General features: G+C 42.8%; 1 protein-coding gene across 1 annotated transcript in view; it reads right to left on the bottom strand.

Moving 5' to 3' along the window:
- Nucleotides 1–22793, bottom strand: part of LOC126187715 (uncharacterized) — a 66537-nt gene that overhangs the window by 19865 nt on the left and 23879 nt on the right. The window contains exons 2-3 of the mRNA XM_049928958.1: nucleotides 22298–22424; nucleotides 11469–11721 (exon numbers count right to left, since the gene is read on the bottom strand). Of these exons, the coding sequence (XP_049784915.1) occupies nucleotides 11469–11721; nucleotides 22298–22424 (380 nt within the window). The remainder of the gene's footprint in view (nucleotides 1–11468; nucleotides 11722–22297; nucleotides 22425–22793) is intronic.

Below are 22793 nucleotides of genomic sequence, written 5' to 3'. Positions count from 1 at the left end.
ATTTCAAGTTTTACATTTTCTAGCTTGCTACACTGAAGCAGTGTTCTCACATTCCAAGTGGCGATGTTAAAACTGAGATTCTTTTCCTTCACGTTGTCTGTATCTTTTGCAGTCCCCACCCGGAGATCCGACTGGGGGACTATTTTATCTACGGAAAATTTTACAGAAGATACTGAATTTGAATTTGTGTAAGTTTTAAGTCTAGCTGAAACCGTAACTCTTTTCTCTTACAACTTTATCGTCTATTCGCTTGTGACGAGTTTTAATTTTACATCGCGAGTGTCGAATACTTAAAAGTTGAAGTGATTTCATAGGCTGTTCCTTGATTCAACTAATGGAAGTGTGTTGAATGGGTAACGACTGAGTTTAGTCAATTCCTAATTTTATTAATTGCGAGTGCGTGTGCATTATACGATACCGCTTTGATTTTGCCACTGATTTTTCAATCCGTTTTATTCCATTCTTTTTATTTTTCGGCACTTGTTTGCACTTGTTTGTTCAATACCACTATGTTAGCGCCCAGGCTCAGGATCCTTCAGCTTTCACATCTTGTTATCTTTTTCCGATAAATTCAATGCAGTTTTAATCCGTTCGTCCTGAAATTCCTATCTGTTCAATACTTGCTTTCCTTTCGTTACCACCACGTGCTCGTCCTCTGGATTAAGAGCCTTTTGTCCTGTAGCTTCCATAATCTTCTTCTTACAGTGTGCATTTAAATTAAATGTGATTAGTAGCTCATGTTTTGATCTTCGTTCGTATATTTCAACGGTAAATTTCTGTATTCATTCCGTGTATTAAAATCGACGGACTGGCGTCTCTTTACTACCCAGGTTTGCTCATATTTGAAGGCCTTTGTGCAAACCTCATCAACTGAATTCGGGTATTTTGTGCTTGTATGGTTAATCCATGATTTGATGTTTAGGCTCCAGAAACTACGAATTTAGTAGCGGACTGAGAACCAAGGTTTAAGATTTATCAAACAGGAAACTTGAGATATGTCCACATCAGACCCAGGGTGCAACTCATAGCACTTCCTTAAACAATTACTGAATACAGGCCATTGTTTCTCATCAATTCTGAAATATTTACATTAGCTCAAGACTCGATTGGTTGGGTCTTATGTTATTAAATGCGTGGCATTAACTCCCAAACCAGAACCAAGACTATTCAAGCTGCAGCCACAACCTTATTTAATACTGCAGCCATCTACACATATCAGGGCAAATTTTTATATGGCGACCCTGCAGGATTATGCTCTTCCCAGAGAATTTTCTGGAAAGGAGTTAGGTTTTCAAAGGCTGCATAAATGTATTAATTACTTAATATTTGTCCTTAGTGCTAGGATAACTTCTACATGGTTTTAAGCAATGACCTGTGTGGAAACAAGGTTTCTGTGGTTTCGGCATTGTTTCTCTCGTTTTTTTATTTTGTATGTGAATGTATTTTTGTTTATTTAGGATCCAGTAGCACAATCTTATGACTTTGTGGCAATTTGCATGTAGATAATTTCATGTATGTGTATCATAATTAATTTTCATTATAATTTGTATGTTGAGAAATTAATGTATATGTGCTTGATCGCTTAAGTTTGTTGTAATCTGTGTGTAAGGTACTGCAATATTTGTGTTAGTTTTGTGTGTGGACCTTGCTTATGTCAAGCAGTGTTCTTGTGGTGCATGCAGAATTATTCCTTTGTAGACATATTATTTAGTAAAATATGGATACGTACAGCCTTTATAAAGGTAATTATAGATGGAACAAAGCCGAGAATAGTGCGCCATCACAGAAAGTGGCGAATAGAGAATCAGAAAGTATGGAGATTGTAAGAAGCAATGTTTCTGTTTCTTAGACAGATCTCGAATCGAACGAATTGTTCAATGTTCTGGATTTTTAGTGGTGCTACGTTTGGAAGTTTCAACCGCTAGGTTTTGAGGAACGAGGATACACAGAGTTCTCAGAGTGGAAGCAAAATTCTTGCAGCAACTGATAACAGCATTGTAACGAACCAGGAACACTGTTTACCAGATAGGGCACAGTTTATGTCAAGATTTGAGGAACTAATGATTACGAACAAGGTTTGAGCGTATAGAGCAGCGGCTTTACATAACAGAGGCTACTCAGGTACACGTGAACAAGAAGCGACCATCTCGAACAGGATTTCCAGCCACTTAGGGACACGTGTGAGCATGTGCACAAGGGGATGTTAGCCTTGGTTGAGAGCTCTATGGCAGAGGGCAATACGTTCGCGAGTGCAAAGATCAGAGGCAACAGTGCTTCATATCGTTCACTTGAAAAGCGTTTTTAACAGCCAAAACTAGATTGTGAGGAGGAAAATTTGAAAGTTAAGCTGTATGTCGCTAAGCTTGCGGGTAGCATGAATGATTTTAATGCATCTGCGAGTAGTGAACGAACCTCGCCCGCAGCAGGAAATGGAAGGAAGTGCGGTCCTTGTTGAAATCTCAACAAGGGCAGTACGAGATCAGCAAAAGAGGTTACGGCAGATTTACAAGAGCTCATATATAAGTTTGAGCATAGGTTCAGTAGTAATGAAGAAATGGATATTTATTACAAAAATACTAGTCGAACTAATGATGAAAGTGACTCGGGGCTTGAGGACGAATTTGACCTCAGGCTTGAGATTGGTAATGCGTGCGAGCGAGGAAAACGTGGGAATTCTTGTTGGCGTTCTCCGAAAGGGGGGCGCGCAACTTTCATTATAAGCATTTCCTCTCAGTGAGACGATTAAGATATAATATGTACCGAATTCAACACCGGTCGTTGGTGGTCTCATTTCACTTTTCTTTGCCTCCCATATGGACCATCTCACAAAAAACTGTATTTGTCACTGGATATCTAAAGGGAGAACCTCTGCTACGAATGAAGTCAGTTGCTCGCTTATTGGTGGGAATACAATGTTATCAAACCAAAATCAGTCCAGTTTTTCGAGTCCAGCGTGCCTGTTTAAACGCATGGTTCTGCACAAACAGTCCTTATGCAATCAGAATACACCAGCATAATTTATCCGAATATGTATTGCGAAGCTGCTGATGCAAATTCGGCACATACTTCCAGCCATTAGGTGCCATGACGACGTAAACATTTACACTACTGGCCATTAAAATTGCTACACCATGAAGAAATGCAGATGATAAACGGGTTTTCATTGGACAAATATATTATACTAGAACTGACATGTGATTACATTTTCACGCAATTTGGGTGCATAGATCCTGAGAAATCAGTACCCAGAACCACCACCTCTGGCCGTAAAAACGACCTTGATATGCCTGGGCATTGAGTCAAACAGAGCTTGGATGGTGTGTACAGTTAGAGCTGCCCCTGCAGCTTCAAGGCGATACCACAGTTCATCAAGAGTAGTTACTGGCGTATTGTGACGAGCCAGTTGCTCGGCCACCATTGACCAGACGTTTTCAGTTGGTGAGAGACCTGGAGAAAGTGATGGCCATGGCAGCAGTCGAACATTTTCTGTATCCAGAAAGACCCGTACAGAACCTGCAACATGCGGTTATGCATTATACTTGCTGAAATGTAGGGATTCGCAGGGATCGAATGATGGGTAGAGCCACGGGTCGTAACACATCTGAAATGTAACGTCCACTGTTCAAAGTGCTGTCAATGCGAACAAGAGGTGACCGAGACGTGTAACCAATGGCATCCCATACCATCACATCGGGTGATACGCCAGTATGGCGATGACGAATACACGCTTCCAGTGTGCGTTCACCGCGATGTCGTCAAACACGGATGCGACCATCACGATGCTGTAAACAAAACCTGGATTCATCCGAAAAAATTACGTTCTGCCATTCGTGCACCCAGGTTCGTCGTTGAGTACAACATCGCTGGCGCTCCTGTCTGTGATGCAGCGTCAAGGGTAACCGCAGCCATGGTCTTCGAGCTGACAGTCCAAGCCGCTGCAAACGTCGTCGAACTGTTCGTGCAGATGGTTGTTGTCTTGCAAACATCCCCATCTGTTGACTTAGGGATCGAGACGTGGTTGCACGATCCGTCACAGCCATGCGGATAAGATGCCTGTCATCTCCGCTTCTAGTGATACGAGGCCGTTGGGATCGAGCACGGCGTTCCGTATTACCCTCCTGAACCCACCATTCCATATTCTGCTAACAGGCATTGGCTCTCGTGCGACGTGAGCAGCAATGTCGTGATGCGATATACCGCAATCGCGTTAGGCTACAACCGACCTTTATCAAAGTCGGAAAAGTGATGGTACGCATTTCTCCTCCTTACAGAAGGCATCACAACAACGTTTCACCAGGCAACACCGCTCAGCTGCTGTTTATGAGAAATCGGTTGGAAACATTCCACATGTCAGCACGTTATAGGTGTCCCCACCGGCGCCTACCTTGTGTGAATGATCTGAAAAGCTAATCATTTGCATATCACATCATCTTCCTCCTGTCGGTTAATTTTCACGTCTGTAGCACGTCATCTTCGTGGTGTATCAAATTTAATGGCCAGTAGTGTATAATCGTACTGCATGAACTGTATGTAGTATATCGCAGATGAATGCCCATCGAACGGAGGGCAGGTCACACAAACGCATTACAGCGCACATCCCGTGCTAACAATAGCGGACGGTGCACAAATAGAATGAAAGTCTGCTATAATCATCATTGACGACCAACACCAGCCGTACCGAAACAACTGGCACCATCATGGTGGCGATGATCGGAATAGGAAAGCAGGGAAGTACAGGTGTGTGACGGGAGTGGACCGAATGAAGCTCGGAATACTTATGGCAATGATGACCGTTTCGATAATGAGAGTGGTGACAATCATAACGAGAATATTATTCCGGGGCCTGCCATTGAGATTCTGTCAGCTAATCTCTGCCATAATTAGCCAAACGCCAGATTGGGGACACCACAACGATGCCTGTGTGATTCGGAGGGCTTTGTGGCAAAACGAGATAGGATAGGAATTTGCAATTTATTGTTTCTTGCAAGGTTAAATTGAGAGACGATTTTCCTAAAATCCTCTCTCCTAATTCAACATATTTTTCAGTCGTGTTGATAAAACCATCTTAGCTTTCCAGATGTTGTCTAGGCGGTGTTTTATATGGGCAGCACTAATCACAATCCAAATGATTAGTCGCTGTGCGGTGTTTACCTTTTCTTTGTAGATTTTGTCTTTCAGCCTTCCTCACAGGTAGAAATCTAAATGAATAACATCCGAGGATCTTGGTGGGAAAGAAACGTGTCCGTTTCTGCCAACTCACGTTCCGGATAATGTTAGTTTTTGATGATATATCATCTCACGATAATATAGGTTGACCATTAATAAATATAAACTGTAGAGGCAGATTTCTGAGTGCAAATGGAGGAAAAAATGTCCTATTGACATACGTCCTGAAATGCATCGTTGCCGCAGTAGATGACGATGACGAATGACAGTTCCTCTGACCACGTGCCGTGTGTTACTTGTATGTTGCAGGCTGTGTGATTGAAGCAGGGTACTGTAAGCAGCAAAATGGTCTGGTATTCATGTCGGGAACAAACCGAAATGGTGTTTGTGTACGGCCAAACAGATGGAAACGGTAGATAGGTAGTACAGCTATACCAAAACAAGTTCCCTCACTGACACCAACCACATCACAAAATATTCCAAGTAATTTTTGGGCGTTTGTACGGTCGAGTATCCTTTCAGACAGACGAACGTGTAGGGACGCGGCGGACTGTGCGTACATCAGATTTCAAGGACTGGGTTCTACACGACATTGAGACAAACCCAAATACAAACTCCAGGCACGCCTACATGGTGTAAGCCGAAGTATAATTGTATGTATCCTATTTGACCATCGCTACTATCCCTATCACCTGCAATCCCTTAGAGGCCACTCTGAACATACGTTGTGATGTGGACGCGTGCAGTTCTGTACTGTGTTCCAGCACCATCTGTTGTCGTTGCACACATACCGTCCATTTCCGGGAACATGTTAATAGAATTTTTTCCTCCATTTTCAGTCAGGAATCCGTGCACTTTGTCGGTTTCATTAATTTTCTCTCTGTAATGTGCAGTGGCCCCGGTAACGCTGGAAGAAAATATCCACCATTGTAGCAAAAGGAATCTCTTCCAATAATGCTGGAAGCTCAATTTCAAGACATTCTAGATAACGGAACCATGCAAAACGATACGATAACATCAAACAATACTGTGTGCCAAACCTACTAATATCATATCACGCCACACGTTCACAGAGAAGCGTTCTTGAAACTGTATCCCGATAAAAGCACGTGAGTTTTCGTTGGACCACCAATGTGAGTTACAACTCTCTCGAATGCAAGTTGGCTTCGTTATTAAACAGTATTAGTGATATTACTCGGTGGTTGTCATTAACCAAAGGAAAAAGTCAAATTGTCTTCCTTCAATCCCAATTCGAAGGTGTTGAACCAAATAGATACTGGAAGAAGAGATACTGTGCGTACTTAACGTCTGTCATGTGGTTGTACGTGGAACAGTTGATAAGAGTAAAAGTTATGAGTATGCCTGTTGATGGAATAATACGTCTTCTGCTTCTTCCACGAGCGTTCCATCTGAACGTTCAGAATATGACTGATGGTCACTGCACCAGTCTCGTACAGTTTGAGGAAAACAAGAGTAAACCTATTTGAATGTGATACTCTGCAATTGGGATATTGTATACAGATCTTCTATAAGTAGCAAAAGCGTCTCCATTACAAAACCCTTGCACAAATACCGCATCGGCATACTCCGCATTAGAAAATACCCATATCATGCATTAACGTTACATTAGAATTAGTTAACAAATCACAGTAACAATAACAAAATGGTTCAAATGGCTCCGAGCACTATGGGACGTAACTTCTGAAGTCATCAGTCCCCTAGAACGTAGAACTACTTAAACCTAACTAACCTAAGGACATCACACACATCCATGCCTGAGGCAGGATTCGAACCTACGACCGTGGCGGTCGCGCGGTTCCAGACTGTAGCACCTAGAACCGCTCGGTCACCACGGCCGCCTAGCAATAACAATTGAAAAAACACCATAATATGAAATTCAAACAAATATGACAAAAGCTGAACAAACCTATAGTAGCTGGAGTACCAGTATGTAAAATGAAAACTCATTCGTGTAACTACATCTACCTCTACATTTACATTTATACTCCGCAAGCCACCCAACGGTGTGTGGCGGAGAGCACTTTACGTGCCACTGTAATTACCTCCCTTTCCTGTTCCAGTCGCGTATGGTTCGCGGGAAGAACGACTGCCTGAAAGACTCCGTGCGCGCTCTAATCTCTCTAATTTTACATTCGTGATCTCCTCGGGAGTTATAAGTAGGGGGAAGCAATATATTCGATACCTCATCCAGAAACGCACCCTATCGAAACCTGGCGAGCAAGCTACACCGCGATGCAGAGCGCCTCTCTTGCAGAGTCTGCCACTTGAGTTTGTTAAACATCTCCGTAACGCTATCACGGTTACCAAATATCCCTGTGACGAAACGCGCCGCTCTTCTTTGAATCTTCTCTATCTCCTCCGTCAAACCGATCTGGTACGGATCCCACACTGATGCGCAATACTCAAGCATAGGTCGACCGAGTGTTTTGTAAGCCACCTCCTTTGTTGATGGACTACATTTTCTAAGGACTCTCCCAATGAATCTCAACCTGGTACCCGCCTTACCAACAGTTAATTTTACATGATCATTCCACTTCAAATCGTTCCGCACGCATACTCCCAGATATTTTACACAAGTAACTGCTACCAGTGTTTGTTCCGCTATCATATAATCATACAATAAAGGATCCTTCTTTCTATGTATTCGGAATACATTACATTTGTCTATGTTAAGGGTCAGTTGCCACTCCCTGCACCGAGTGCCTATCCGCTGCAGATCTTCCTGCATTTCGCTACTATTTTCTAATGCTGCAACTTCTCTGTATACTACAGCATCATCCGCGAAAAGACGCATGGAACTTCCGACACTATCTACGAGGTCATTTATATATATATTGTGAAAAGCAATGGTCCCATAACACTCCCCTGTGGCACGCCAGAAGTTACTTTAACGTCTGTAGACGTCTATCCGTTGATAACAACGTGCTGTGTTCTGTTTGCTAAAAACTCTTCAATCCAGCCACACAGCTGGTCTGATATTCCGTAGGCTCTTACTTTGTTTATCAGGCGACAGTGCGGAACTGTGTCGAATGCCTTCCGGAAGTCAAGAAAAATAGCATCTACCTGGGAGCCTGTATCTAATATTTTCTGGGTCTCATGAACAAATAAAGCGAGTTGGGTCTCACACGATAGCTGTTTCCGGAATCCATGTTGATTCCTACATAGTAGATTCTGAGTTTCCAAAAACGACATGATACTCGAGCAAAAAACATGTTCTAAAATTGTACAACAGATCGACGTCAGAGATATAGGTCTACAGTTTTGCGCATCTGCTCGACGACCCTTCTTGAAGACTGGGACTACCTGTGCTCTTTTCCAATCATTTGGAACCTTCCGTTCCTCTAGAGACTTGCGGTACACGGCTGTTAGAAGGGGGGCAAGTTCTTTCGCGTACTCTGTGTAGAATCGAATTGGTATCCCGTCAGATCCAGTGGACTTTCCTCTGTTGAGTGATCCAGTTGCTTTTCTATTCCTTGGACACTTATTTCGATTTCAGCCATTTTTTCGTTTGTGCGAGGGTTTAGAGAAGGAACTGCAGTGCGGTCTTCCTCTGTGAAGCACACCGTTGGGTGGCTTGCGGAGTATAAATGTAAATGAAGATGTAGTTACACAAATGAGTTTTCATTTTACATACTGGTACTCCAGCTACAATAGGTTTGTTCAGCTTTTGTCATATTTGTTTGAATTTCATATTATGGTGTTTTTTCAATTGTTACTGCTAGGCTGCACGGGTGACCGAGCGGTTCTAGGTGCTACAGTCTGGAGCCGCGCGACCGCCACGGTCGTAGGTTCGAATCCTGCCTCAAGCATGGATGTGTGTGATGTCCTTAGGTTAGTTAGGTTTAAGTAGTTCTACGTTCTAGGGGACTGATGACTTCAGAAGTTACGTCCCATAGTGCTCGGAGCCATTTGAACCATTTTGTTATTGTTACTGTGATTTGTTAACTAATTCTAATGTAACGTTAATGCATGAAACGGGTATTTTCAAATGCGGAGTATGCCGATGCGGTATTTGTGCAAGGGTTTTGTAATGGAGACGCTTTTGCTACTTATAGAGGATCGGTATACAATATCCCAATTGCAGAGTATCACATTCAAATAGGTTCAGCTTTACGCTTGTCATCCTCTGTTTCAATGCCATCATCAGCCCGGAGTGTCTGGACATGCTGTTTCGAGCCACTTACTGATTTAACGTAAGACCAGAACTTCCTAGAATTTTCTGTCAAGTCGGTATCTAGTTTTTACTTTCGAATTCACTGAACGCTTCACGCATAGCCCTCCTTACGCTAACTTTGACATCATTTAGCTTCTGTTTGTCTGAGAGGTTTTGGCTGCGTTTAAACTTGGAGTGAAGCTCTCTTTGCTTTCGCAGTAGTTTCCTAACTTTGTTGTTGTACCACGGTGGGTATTTCCCGTCCCGTCCCTCACGTACCTGCCTAAAACGCGTTTTACGATGGCCTTGAACTTTTTCCATAAACACTCAACATTGTAAGTGTTGGAACAGAAATTTTCGTTTTGATGTGTTAGGTAGTCTGAAATCTGCCTTCTATTACTCTTGCTAAACAGATAAACCTTCCTCCCTTTTTTTATATTCCTATTAACTTCCATATTCAGGGATGCTGCAACGGCCTTATGATCACTGATTCCCTGTTCTGCACTTACAGAGTCGAAAGGTTCGGGTCTGTTTGTTATCAGTAGGTCCAAGATGTTATCTCCACGAGTCGGTTATCTGTTTAATTGCTCGAGGTAATTTTCGGATAGTGCACTCAGTATAATGTCACTCGATGCTCTGTCCCTACCACCCGTCCTAAACATCTGAGTGTCCCAGTCTATATCTGGTAAATTGAAATCTCCACCTAAGACTATAACATGCTGAGAAAATTTATGTGAAATGTATTCCAAATTTTCTCTCAGTTGTTCTGCCACTAATGCTGCTGAGTCGGGGGGTCGGTAAAAGGAGCCAATTATTAACCTAGCTCGGTTGTTGAGTGTAACCTCCACCCATAATAATTCACAGGAACTATCCATTTCTACTTCACTACAGGATAAGCTACTACTAACAGCGACGAACACTCCACCACCGGTTGCATGCAATCTATCCCTTCTAAACACCGTCTGTACCTTTGTAAAAATTTCGGCAGAATTTATCTCTGGCTTCAGCCAGCTTTCTGTACCTATAACGATTTCAGCTTCGGTGCTTTCTATCAGCGCTTGAAGTTCCGGTACTTTACCAACGCAGCTTCGACAGTTTACAATTACAATACCGATTGCTGCTTGGTCCCCGCATGTCCTGATTTTGCCCCGCACCCGTTGAGGCTGTTGCCCTTTCTGTACTTGCCGGAGGCCATCTAACGTAAAAAACCGCCCAGCCCACGCCACACAACTCCTGCTACCCGTGTAGCCGCTTGTTGCGTGTAGTGGACTCCTGACCTATCCAGCGGAACCCGAAACCCCACCACCCTATTGGCGCAAGTCGAGGAATCTGCAGCCCACACGGTCGCAGAACCGTCTCAGCCTCTGATTCAGACCCTCCACTCGGCTCTGTACCAAAGGTCCGCAGTCAGTCCTGTCGACGATGCTGCAGATGGTGAGCTCTGCTTTCATCCCGCTAGCGAGACTGGCAGTCTTCACCAAATCAGATAGCCGCCGGAAGCCAGAGAGGATTTCCTCCGATCCATAGCGACACACATCATTGGTGCCGACATGAGCGACCACCTGCAGATGGGTGCACCCTGTACCCTTCATGGCATCCGGAAGGACCCTTTCCACATCTGGAATGACTCCCGCCGGTATGCACACGGAGTGCACTTTGGTTTTCTTCCCCTCCCTTGCTGTCATATCCCTAAGGGGCCCCATTACGTGCTAGCTGTATCTTTGTAAGCAATAAAAATTGCACACATATAATAAGGATTGTTCTATTCGAATTAGTCTGTAATATAAACTCCTAAAATATTTGATGCTCTTTCTGAAACACACTGTATAGATAAAATTAATAACGTTGATTTAAATAGATAATGTAATTACTTTCGGTATCCACTTCATACTAACTCTGACGAATTAAGCTTTAAACCCTCTTTTCTGGAGAAATAACAATCTTTATCGCCAATAATAGTATAATACAAAGCGTGAGTACACACAGCTACCGTCTTCCATCTCACATTTAAATTAGCGCTTAAAAACCATACGACAGTCAGTGTTGTTTGTTGGCACACGAATGAAATGTGTGTGTTTTAATAATATAATCAGAAAGAAGCGTCATCACTATGTCGTTACTGACTTACCCTGACCTCGATGCCACAAGTTTCGAATACGTGTTTGGCTGTACCGATGATAGGTCCTTGGTCTTTCAGGCGAGCTGACAGATCGTAGAAGATGGTTAAGTTTTGTAGCTTGAATGACCCCCTGATGTAGATGGTGCCATGCATTTCGTTGAGTTGATATTCTCTTGGCTCAAATGCAATCCTATCAAGACTCATTATGAAGCCATAGCGGAACATCATTTTGCCTTCGAGCTTAATACCGTAGACCGTTCGACTGAAAAGATAAAATATGAGTCATGAAATATCGAAATGTTTTTTTAATCCTGAGAGTTTTGCAAAAACAATGTGCAAACGAAATATTTACTTCTCTTAAAATACAACGTAGCCCAATAAAATGTATTTGCTATAGATTAAAGGCTTCATTACAGCTTACATTCCACTTTTTGTGAACATCAAAATTCTATTCTAATGATTCTATTCTGAACGTTGACAAATGTAACATATTGCGCATACATAGGTAAAGAAATCCACTACTCTATAGCTACACTGTTGATGACAAACCCCTGGAATCAGTATCTGCCGTAAAATATCTAAGAGTAACTATCCTGAGTGACCTTAAGTTGAATGATGACATAAAACCAACAGTAGGAAAGCGGATGCCAGACTTTATCATAGGAAGAATCCTAAGGAAATGTATCTCATCCATGAAGTAAATGGCTTATAAGGCGTTTGTTCGACCGATCCTTGAATATTGTTCATTTATCTGAGATTGCGACCAGAGAGGACAGAAGAGATAGAGAAGATCCAACGAAGAGCGGCGCGTTTCGCCACTGGATCGTTTAGCCGGCATGAAAGTATTACAGAGATGCTCAACAAACTCCATTGGCTGACGTCACAAGAGAGGCTCTGTGCGTCACGGAGAGATTTGCTATTGACGTTTTGAGAGAGCACTTTCCGGAAAGAGTCGAACAACATATTATTTTCCCCCACACACATCTCGCGTAATGACCATAAGGAGAGAATTCGAGAAATAAGAGCTAACACAGACGCTTGTCAACAATAATTCTTCCCACGCGCTGTTCGTCTGTTGAATAGGATTGGAGGGCTCAGTTAGTGGTACAGAATGTACCCTCTGGCACACACCATTAGGTGGCTTCCTGAGTATGATGTGGCTGTAGATGTAGATTCAGCACGTAAAGGGATCTGGAAATCTAACTATCGAAGTTTGGAAGTTTCGTAGAAGATGTATAAAACAGAGTTGTGAGAGAATACGCTCTTGTTATTAGGAATGAGAGACGAGAAAGACTAGTATATCTCTGCAACAAATTTCATCTGGTAATAGCGAATGCAGTGAGAAAAAATCGCAAGAAAGGTGTGGAGACTAGAGACGATCCCAACTCGATTATGTCATGATCAGACAAAGATCCCGAAACCAGGGACTGGATTGTAAAACGTACCTAGTAGCAAATATTGACTCAGATCACGGTTTAGTAATAACGATTACTCTAAAGTTTAAGAGAATCATCCGGCAAAATTAATGTGGAGAGAAGTAGGATACTGAAGTACTGAGAACGATGATGTACGTTTGAATTTCATTAAGGTTGTAGAAGAAGCTATAACAATACGAGAGTAAGTAGTTCAATTGAAAAAGAAAGGACATCTCTAAAAAAGGGAAATCACTGAGCTTTCGATGCAAGGAAGTAACTGGTACGAAGAGCTAACTGCCAAGAATGCGTGGGTTCCAGAAGAATTCAATTTATCGACGAAACATTTTGAGAGAAAGACAGAATTCAGCAATATAATGGATTGGTGCATAAGTTAGTAGCATTTATCCAGAAGTTCACAAAAAACAGTGAACACATAACAGAGACTTTGGCCATTAATAACATGTCCGCCAACTCTAGGGAAAATTTTCGATTTCGCGACTGTAGAAGTTACGTGGTCTTCAGGCGAAGAACTCGTCTAGCTATGTTCGCAGCGCATTTTCATGCGAAATCCCCTAGAAGGCTGTTAGATGGAGTGTGGAAAAGTTGGAAATCTGAGTGTGCAAGATCAGATGAATAAGATGTGAGCAGAATGACTTCCCAACTCCTCTAGTGGTTTTTGTCAGCCTAGCAGAATGCGGGCGGGCGTTATCAGGGAGTAGCATCACTTTACGTACTCTTGCTGGTCGGTTTTCTTGAACTGCGTCTACAAGACGACTCAATTGTTGACAATAAATGCCAGCAGTGATGGTTACCCTCGGCGAAGCAATTTGTAGTACACCCCACAGTCGCTGTTCCATGAGATGCGTAACATTATATTTTGGGGATGCGTGCAAGTCTATGTACGGGGGATTGCTGCATGTAGTAGTTTAGATACAGCATCTATAAAACCCCAGTGACTGATAACCACAAACATATTATACTAGAACTGACATGTGATTACATTTTCACGAAATTTGGTTCCATAGATCCTGAGAAATCAGTTTGTTTGACTCAGTGCCCAGGCGTATCAAGGCCGTTGTTATTCCGGCCAGAGGTGGTTGTTCTGAGTACTGATTTCTCAGGATCTATGGAACCAAATTTCGTGAAAATGTAATCACATGTCAGTTGTAGTATAATATGTTTGTCCAATGAATATCCGTTTATCATCTGTATTTCTTCTTTGTGTAGAAACTTTAATAGCCAGTAGTGTATTTACATCACGTTGAAAGGTAACACACACTTTCCGTACCTTTTTCCCACGTTATGCAGATTCGACGAAAAATAGGCGCGACGTATGAGAAATCTTAGTTTGTAATCTGGTTAGTAGAGCCAAAGCTCGATTTCCTGCCACAATGATACTTTTTTTAAGTGTTGTAGTGCACCACCCTCCAGAGTATGTATTCGAGTTTAGAACACGTCATTTATAGGAACAGCAGTCTTCTCCATTAACAGGAGCGGGACGGTCATCAGTTTCAGACGCCAGCAGGAACAACGAACGACGGACTTCGGCAAGGAGTGTCACAAAATCTTGCATAAGAGGTTACGTCTTTATGTCTACAAGGTGCAGCTGCTTCAGGTACTTAAATCGAAGGGCAAAAATCAGCGCGAACAGTATGCAGTGCTAACCAAGGTTTACGCAAACAATTACCTTTCGGAAAATATTTCTTTCGCTGAAGAGTCAATTTTTCAAGTGTCCCGGAAACTGTGCTTTCGTAATGTTCCTTTATGGCGATTTGGCTGTGAAATGGAGAGCGGCGTCTTAAGGTAAACGTGTGATCAGATTTCCGTAAGAAATTGCATCGTTGGTGCACTCTTTTCCAGCTATCCAACCGTCAACAGTGATATTTACCTGGACAAGATATAAGAATTGGAACACTTGAAACTTGACTTCAAGTTTCCAGATAGGTGGACTGGACGAGATGGACGGACTCCGTAGCCACCACGGTCATCTGTATACTTACTACCGGCTTTTTTCACGGGTATGTCTCGCTAAGGTAATGGACTCAAACACAAGACGCGCATTTGCAATCCATTTGAGCATGTCGCCCTCATCATGCTGCTAGTTTGGCCTGTGCAGAGACATTCAAAAGAATCTTACACGTAAACTATCAACAGATCCTGAGTATTCTAACGATCGCTTGTTAATAGGTCAGGAGATAATTGGTGAATCGTTGTAGGATCAATAGATCGCGCCATGTTTTCTTGTAGAACATCACATCTTTGCCTTAGGAGACCGTGGTTCGCGAGAATGTTGGAGGTGAGGGCAGTGACTGTATGACCGGGAAGCTGAAACGTTTCGCTCGGCGTGAGGTGGCCAAGTTCGAGCCTGGCGGCGAGGCGAGTAGTGTGCCAGCAGTTGGTGGCCGGTACAAGTTCGGCAGTTAACAGTCAAAGGCTCTGAGTGTAGCAGCGATACATGGAAGACACACTCATGTGGTTCCTGGGATGCGAACCAGTATTACCTCGGTTACGGCCGGCTGCAAACCTTTGAACGTGTGGAGCGCATATCATGGGAAGGAGCGTGTTATATACTTCAGCGACCGACCGCTCCTAGAGATGGACCGCCGCTGTGTCGGCTCCCCGTTGTTCTTCCTGGATCGTAGTACGGATGTGTCTGGTGAGCTTCCGATTTGGTATGTCGGATGCGAGTCAGCTGAGCATTGACAGTAACCACAGGTATAACTGCCATTTCCTGTACGAATCGTTTACTGTTCAGTTCGGTACTTTTCCGATTTTTTGTTTCTTTATTTAATGCTTCAGTCTGTTATTTGCTGTAAGGCACCGAATTTATATTTGAAGTGGATTCATTTAAAAAGCGACCCCCTGCATGTACTACACTACTGGCCAATAAAATTGCTACACCAAGAAGAAATGCAGATGATAAACAGGTATTCATTGGACAAATGTAGTATAGTAGAACCGACATGTGATTACATTTTCACGCGATTTGGGTGCATAGATCCTGAGAAATCAGTACCCGGAACAACCACCTCTGGCCATAATAACGGCCTTGATATGCCTGGGCATTGAGTCAAACAGAGCTTGGATGGTGTGTACAGGTACAGCTGCCCATGCAGCTTGAACACGATACCACAATTCATCAAGAGTAGTGACTGGCGTATTGTGACGAGCCAGTTGCTAGGCCACCATTGACCAGACGTGTTCGATTGGTGAGAGATCTGGAGAATATGCTGGCCAGGGCAGCAGTCGAACATTTTCTGTATCCAGAAAGGCCCGTACGGGACCTGCAGCATCCGGTCGAGCATTATCCTGCTGAAATGTAGGGTTTCGCAGGGATCGAATGAAGGGTAGAGTCAAGGGCCGTAACACATCTGAAATGTAACGTCCACTGTTCAAAGTGCCGTCAATGCGAACAAGAGGTGACCGAGACGTGTAACCAATGGCACCCCATATCATCACGGCGGGTGATACGTCAGTGTGGCGATGACGAATACACGCTTCCAATGTGCGTTCACCGCGATGTCGCCAAACACGGATGCGACCATCATGATGCTGTAAACAGAACCTGGATTCATCCGAAAAAATGACGTTTTCCCATTCGTGCATCCAGGTTTGTCCTTGAGTACACCATCGCAGGCGCTCCTGTCTGTGATGCAGCGTCAAGGGTAACCGCAGCCATGGTCTCCGAGCTGATAGTCCATGCTGCTGCAAACGTTGTCGAACTGTTCGTGCAGCTGGTTGTCGTCTTGCAAACGTCCCGATCTGTTGACTCAGGAATCGAGACGTGGCTGCACGACCTTGTCATCTCGACTGCTGGTGACACGAGGTCGTTGGGATCCATCACGGCGTTCCGTATTATTCTCCGGAACCCATCGATTCCATATTCTGCTAACAGTCATTGTATCTCGACCAACGAGAGCAGCAATGTCGCGATACGATAAACCGCAATCCCGATAGGGTACAATCCGACCTTTATCAAAGTCGGAAACGTGATGGTACGCATTTATCCTCCTTACACGAGGCATCACAACAACGTTTCACCAGGCAATGCCGGTCAACTGCTGTTTGTGTATGAGAAATCGGTTGGAAACTTTCCTCATGTCAGCACGTTGTAGGTGTCGCCAGCGGCGCCAATCTTGTGTGAATGCTCTGAAAAGCTAATCATTTGCATATCACAAGCAGTTAAAGGAACTATAAACTGACAACGCCGAGATATGATTGTCGAAGGAGTTTGTTTATATGGTAATCATAACAGTTCTCATTGTGTTGGTAATGTGGGGACTGAAGGCTGCACGGATACGGAGGAAGAAACGATAATTTGTTTATGGGTATAATTCTCACCAAAGACAATTTACGTTCGTGGTGAAACGAATATAGTTTGAGCTGTTTCTACTTATGGTGTGTATCTGTTGCACGTCAACTACAGGTAAAGATATTTTCATGTAACTTAACTCAAGCACCAATAAGGGAGGTGGGAAGGGGGGGGGGGCAAAAACTGCCCGCAGTATTTGTTTTATTTGTTTAACACATCTATTTGTAGGAGTGAAGAAGCAAGAATTTAGGTAGTTGTAGAAAAATATCTAGAGTATGTGCTGTCATGGATTTTGTCAATTATTATAATATTATTATCATATTTAATTTAAGTGGGAGCAGTTTTTGCCTCCCCCTCCCCCACCCCATTTAGACATCGGTGAGACCACTTTTCTTATTATAATATTTCTCAATATGGCAGAAAGAAATGCAGTTTTTGGCTCTTGGTACCGCTGTATTGTGTTGCCACTGTTGTTTTGAAATAAATCTCCTCTCTTGTTCCACCAGTTGTACATTACTCGCACTGCGACATACGTTAGTGACAGAGCAATTGAAAATGAGTCAAGTCCGCGGAGTTCATCCCCTGATGATCAGCATGCAGCAGCTTCCAGCATCATTCTTACAGCAAAAAGCGGTAAGGAATGTACTACTGCGCCTCCAAGGCAAATACGCAGATCAGTACAAAATTTAGTGAATTTTCGTGAAGGTTTGACTCATGAAGGCCTGACCTCTAGTGTGTCAGAATCTTTCAAACATTTTATAACTCCTGAAATAATGAAGATTATCGTGGACTGTACAAACCAAGAAGCTCGTAATAAGAACTTAAAAGTTACAACTGTAGAAGAAATGTACGCCTTCATTGGTATTTTGATACTCATGGGCACAAATAATGACGCTAGACTGCCTCTTGAGGACTTATGGGGGAAAGTACTGGGAAAGAATATCTACATAGCTACAATGAGTCGTATTCGATGTGGAGAATTTCTGTCCCTGATTAGATTTTATAATCAAGAAACAAGAACCGAAAGACGTAAACAGGATAAATTTTGCCCCCTTCCTGAAGTTTTCGACAAAATTGACGAAATGTTTGTGAAGTACTACATACCAAGTGCAGATCTAACGATCGATGAAATGCTCACCCTATTTCGAGGGAGATGTCCCTTTAAGGTGTTTAGGATAGACGAGATTGGGAAGTATGGCATGTTGATTAGGATGTTATCAGATGCACACAAACGGTATGTTCTAAAAATGGAGGTCTATGCAGGGATGGATCAACGACCTGCCGAGGTACGGAGTGCAAAGGCAGTTGTTAGACACCTAGTGAATCCGCTGACAGGAAGTGGCAGAAATATAAAACAGATCGTTATTATACATCCGTAGACCTAGCCGAGGAGCATCACAATGATAAGTTAACTCTGGCTGGAACATTAAAGAGTAACAGAAAACACTTACCAGAACAGCTAAAGAAGCCGCAGGATCGAGAGCTATATTCCTCCAAGTTCTTATTCACAAATCCGAGTCCCCAGCTTGTGGTCGTGCGGTAGCGTTCTCGCTTCACACGCCCGGGTTCCCGGGTTGGATTAACGGCGGGGTCAGGGATTTTCTCTGCCTCGTGATGACTGGGTGTAGTGTGATATCCTGACATCGAAATAAGTGTCCAAGGAATAGAAAAGCAACTGGAATCACTCAACAGGGGAAAGTCCACTGGACCTGACGGGATACCAATTCGATTCTACACAGAGTACGCGAAAGAACTTGCCCCCCTTCTAACAGCCGTGTACCGCAAGTCTCTAGAGGAACGGAAGGTTCCAAATGATTGGAAAAGAGCACAGGTAGTCCCAGTCTTCAAGAAGGGTCGTCGAGCAGATGTGCAAAACTATAGACCTATATCTCTGACGTCGATATGTTGTAGAATTTTAGAACATGTTTTTTGCTCGAGTGTCATGTCGTTTTTGGAAACTCAGAATCTACTATGTAGGAATCAACATGGATTCCGGAAACAGCGATCGTGTGAGACCCAACTCGCTTTATTTGTTCATGAGACCCAGAAAATATTAGATACAGGCTCCCAGGTAAATGCTATTTTTCTTGACTTCCGGAAGGCATTCGATACAGTTCCGCACTGTCGCCTGATAAACAAAGTAAGAGCCTACGGAATATCAGACCAGCTGTGTGGCTGGATTGAAGAGTTTTTAGCAAACAGAACACAGCGTGTTGTTATCAATGGAGAGACGTCTACAGACGTTAAGGTAACCTCTGGCGTGCCACAGGGGAGTGTTATGGGACCATTGCTTTTCACAATATATATAAATGACCCAGTAGATAGTGTCGGAAGTTCCATGCGGCTTTTCGCGGATGATGCTGTAGTATACAGAGAAATTGCAGCATTAGAAATTGTAGCGAAATGCAGGAAGATCTGCAGCGGATAGGCACTTGGTGCAGGGAGTGGCAACTGACCCTTAACATAGACAAATGTAATGTATTGCGAATACATAGAAAGAAGGATCCTTTATTGTATGATTATATGATAGCGGAACAAACACTGGTAGCAGTTACTTGTGTAAAATATCTGGGAGTATGCGTGCGGAACGATTTGAAGTGGAATGATCATATAAAATTAATTGTTGGTAAGGCGGGTACCAGGTTGAGATTCATTGGGAGAGTCCTTAGATAATGTAGTCCATCAACAAAGGAGGTGGCTTACGAAACACTCGTTCGACCTATACTTGAGTATTGCGCGTCAGTGTGGGATCCGTACCAGATCGGGTTGACGGAGGAGATAGAGAAGATCCAAAGAAGAGCGGCGCGTTTCGTCACAGGATTATTTGGTAATCGTGATAGCGTTACGGTGATGTTTAACAAACTCAAGTGGCAGACTCTGCAAGAGAGGCGCTCTGTATCGCGGTGTAGCTTGCTCGCCAGGTTTAGAGAGGGTGCGTTTCTGGATGAGGTATCGAATATATTGCTTCACCCTACTTATACCTCCCGAGGAGATTAGGAATGTAAAATTAGAGAGATTAGAGCGCGCACGGAGGCTTTCAGACAGTCGTTCTTCCCGCGAACCATACGCGACTGGAACAGGAAAGGGAGGTAATGACAGTGGCACGTAAAATGCCCTCCGCCACACACCGTTGGGTGGCTTGCGGAGTATAAATGTAGATGTAGATGTAGATGTAGGTTAGTTAGGTTTAAGTAGTTCTAAGTTCTAGGGGACTGATCACCATAGCTGTTCGGTCCCATAGTGCTCAGAGCCATTTGATCCATTTGAACCACAAATCCGAAAACAAGGAACGCACCAGTTGCCTTAGTTTCGTGCATCTCCATACTGAAGCCTATTAAGATTCTCTTACTTCTTCACTCAACACAATCATAACAAGGTGGATGAATCGACAAAGAAAAAAAGGACAAACATCAATCTCTAATACAGTGAAACCAAAGGAGCCATAGACAGGAATGATCAAATGACGCGACACCACTCAGTAAAACGATGGACGAGAAGGTGGACATTATCTTTCTTTTTCACCTTGATAGATATTGCTTATCTCAATACTGCAACAATTTTTAAGATAAACAACCCAAACCGGAATAAAAAGAAGCATACTGTAAGAAGGCTGTAGCTGGTAGAATTAGGTCAACAGCTCGTTAGGCCAGCTGTGGAAGAGAGAGCAGAAAATATCATGGGTTTACAAAAGCCTACCATCTCTGCAATGGAAAGTGTTCTAGGAAAACGCTGCCCAAAATTACTGCAAGTCTTCAAGCTGTTGAATTTTAGTCAAGGATAAGATGTCTCATCTGTTTGAGGAGTAAAAACTCTAAAAAGGAAAAAGACAAGATGACAAAAGTATCTACAGTTTGTTGCAGGTGTTCCAAGTGTGTGTGTTCCACTCATTCGGAAAAAACAATCACATGCAAAGGTTCTGAAATTGAAAGAGAAAATGAGTAGGAAGGAAAAACTCAATTGTAATTTCTGACTTTGGTCTTCTGTTTTCTTATTTGTGGTGTGCTATTGTTCGTTTTTTCCTGATTTTTTTAATATAAGTCTGATGTATATTAAAGAGTTTCGTGATTAAAATGTAATAATACTTCTCATATTCATTACATCATTTATTGTGTTGGTATATGTTATAATGTTCCTCATAATTATGGTAAGTGTGTTGCAACCTAGTAAAGAAATTCCTAGGTCATTAAATAATAATAAAAAAACCAAAAAAACAAAATCTTAGAAAGTGAAAAGAATGTGAGAGCAATTTTTGTCCCCACCTCCCCTCCCCGAGACATCCATGTGACGGATCCGAGCTTAGCAGTGCTAGGGTTAACAATGTAACATGTTCCTACATTCAATGCTATGAAGAATATACAGAATTTTTGTGTCAGTAACGATAAACTCTTGCTTCACATCAACAGATATAATTATTTTAATTACGACGGCTGCAGGCCATTACGTGGATGAAACATGATAATAACACCTACAGACATGCAGATTTGTGGAAGTGCAACTCAACTAGATGAGAGGTCAATCTGATGACATGCACTACAGATCTTTCAACAGAGAGCCTCTTCTTTAAGTAATGAGCATCGAGTATTTGGTTAGCTGACATTGTGAAACTACATGCTATCTGGAAAACGTTCATTTACAACGAGGGACCTTTGACTTACTTGTTGCAGATTAAGACTGCCAGGGATTTGTGCAGCTGCAATGGCAGTTTGTGAGGCATGGGGAAGCACACATTACCTTTCCTTCATTTGGCGCACATGTAGACCTTTGTTCATATCGGCTAACGAGTGATAATATTTTAAATAGCACCTGAAGATTTCCGCTGCCCTCCATGATTCCATTTGTCATTCTTTTGTTACGTGGCAGTGTTAAAATGAAGCCCAGTATCGTATTTGTAAAATAATTGCTTGGACACAGGCCCTTTTGATGAGTTATTTTAAAGAGCACGCATTTTTGTCGCTTTGCTATTTTTATGCCTACTAGATGACAATATTTTCGTTCAATACCTGATAACCAGATTACAAAATAAGTTCATGGCAATATCACAATTAACTTATACGTACACGAAAATGACAATGACTTGTAGACTATAGCAATGCTGATAAATGAGGTCTCACTTCAGCTCTTGGGTGTAGTCGTGAAGAGGCATCCGGAAGATTCCATAGTCTTTCACTCTGGCGTCTAGCAGCCGTGCTAGCTGATTCATGAATGTCTTTCCTCTGTTCCATGGTCGCTCCGTAGTTCCTGAAACAAAAAAGGCGAGTAATGATTTAGGTACATTCACGTCTCTGATTTTCTAGACGTGGTATTATTGCCAAACATAAGTTTAGTTTTATGAATTATGTTTCCTTCAGATTCAGCCAGCCAATATCAGCCTGGCGTCTGCTTTTCCTACAATTAATTGTGGCTCCCTCCATACAATTGCTCCTAGGTGTTTTACGATTGTTACTGTCTTCAGTGAGTTTTCACTAGTAGCGTAACTTCTTAGTCTATTAACTCGCAGTATGTTAAATTTACTGATGTTGAAGGTTCCTGCGCTAATCATCGATTCTGCACAGATCTATCTCCATTTCGCTGCTGTCTTCGGGAGTTAGACATAAGCATCGTCTGCAA

This window comes from Schistocerca cancellata, chromosome 5 (assembly GCF_023864275.1).
Source record: "Schistocerca cancellata isolate TAMUIC-IGC-003103 chromosome 5, iqSchCanc2.1, whole genome shotgun sequence".
NCBI classification, from domain to species: Eukaryota; Metazoa; Arthropoda; class Insecta; order Orthoptera; family Acrididae; genus Schistocerca; species Schistocerca cancellata.
This window is presented reverse-complemented; position numbering and strand designations above follow the sequence as displayed.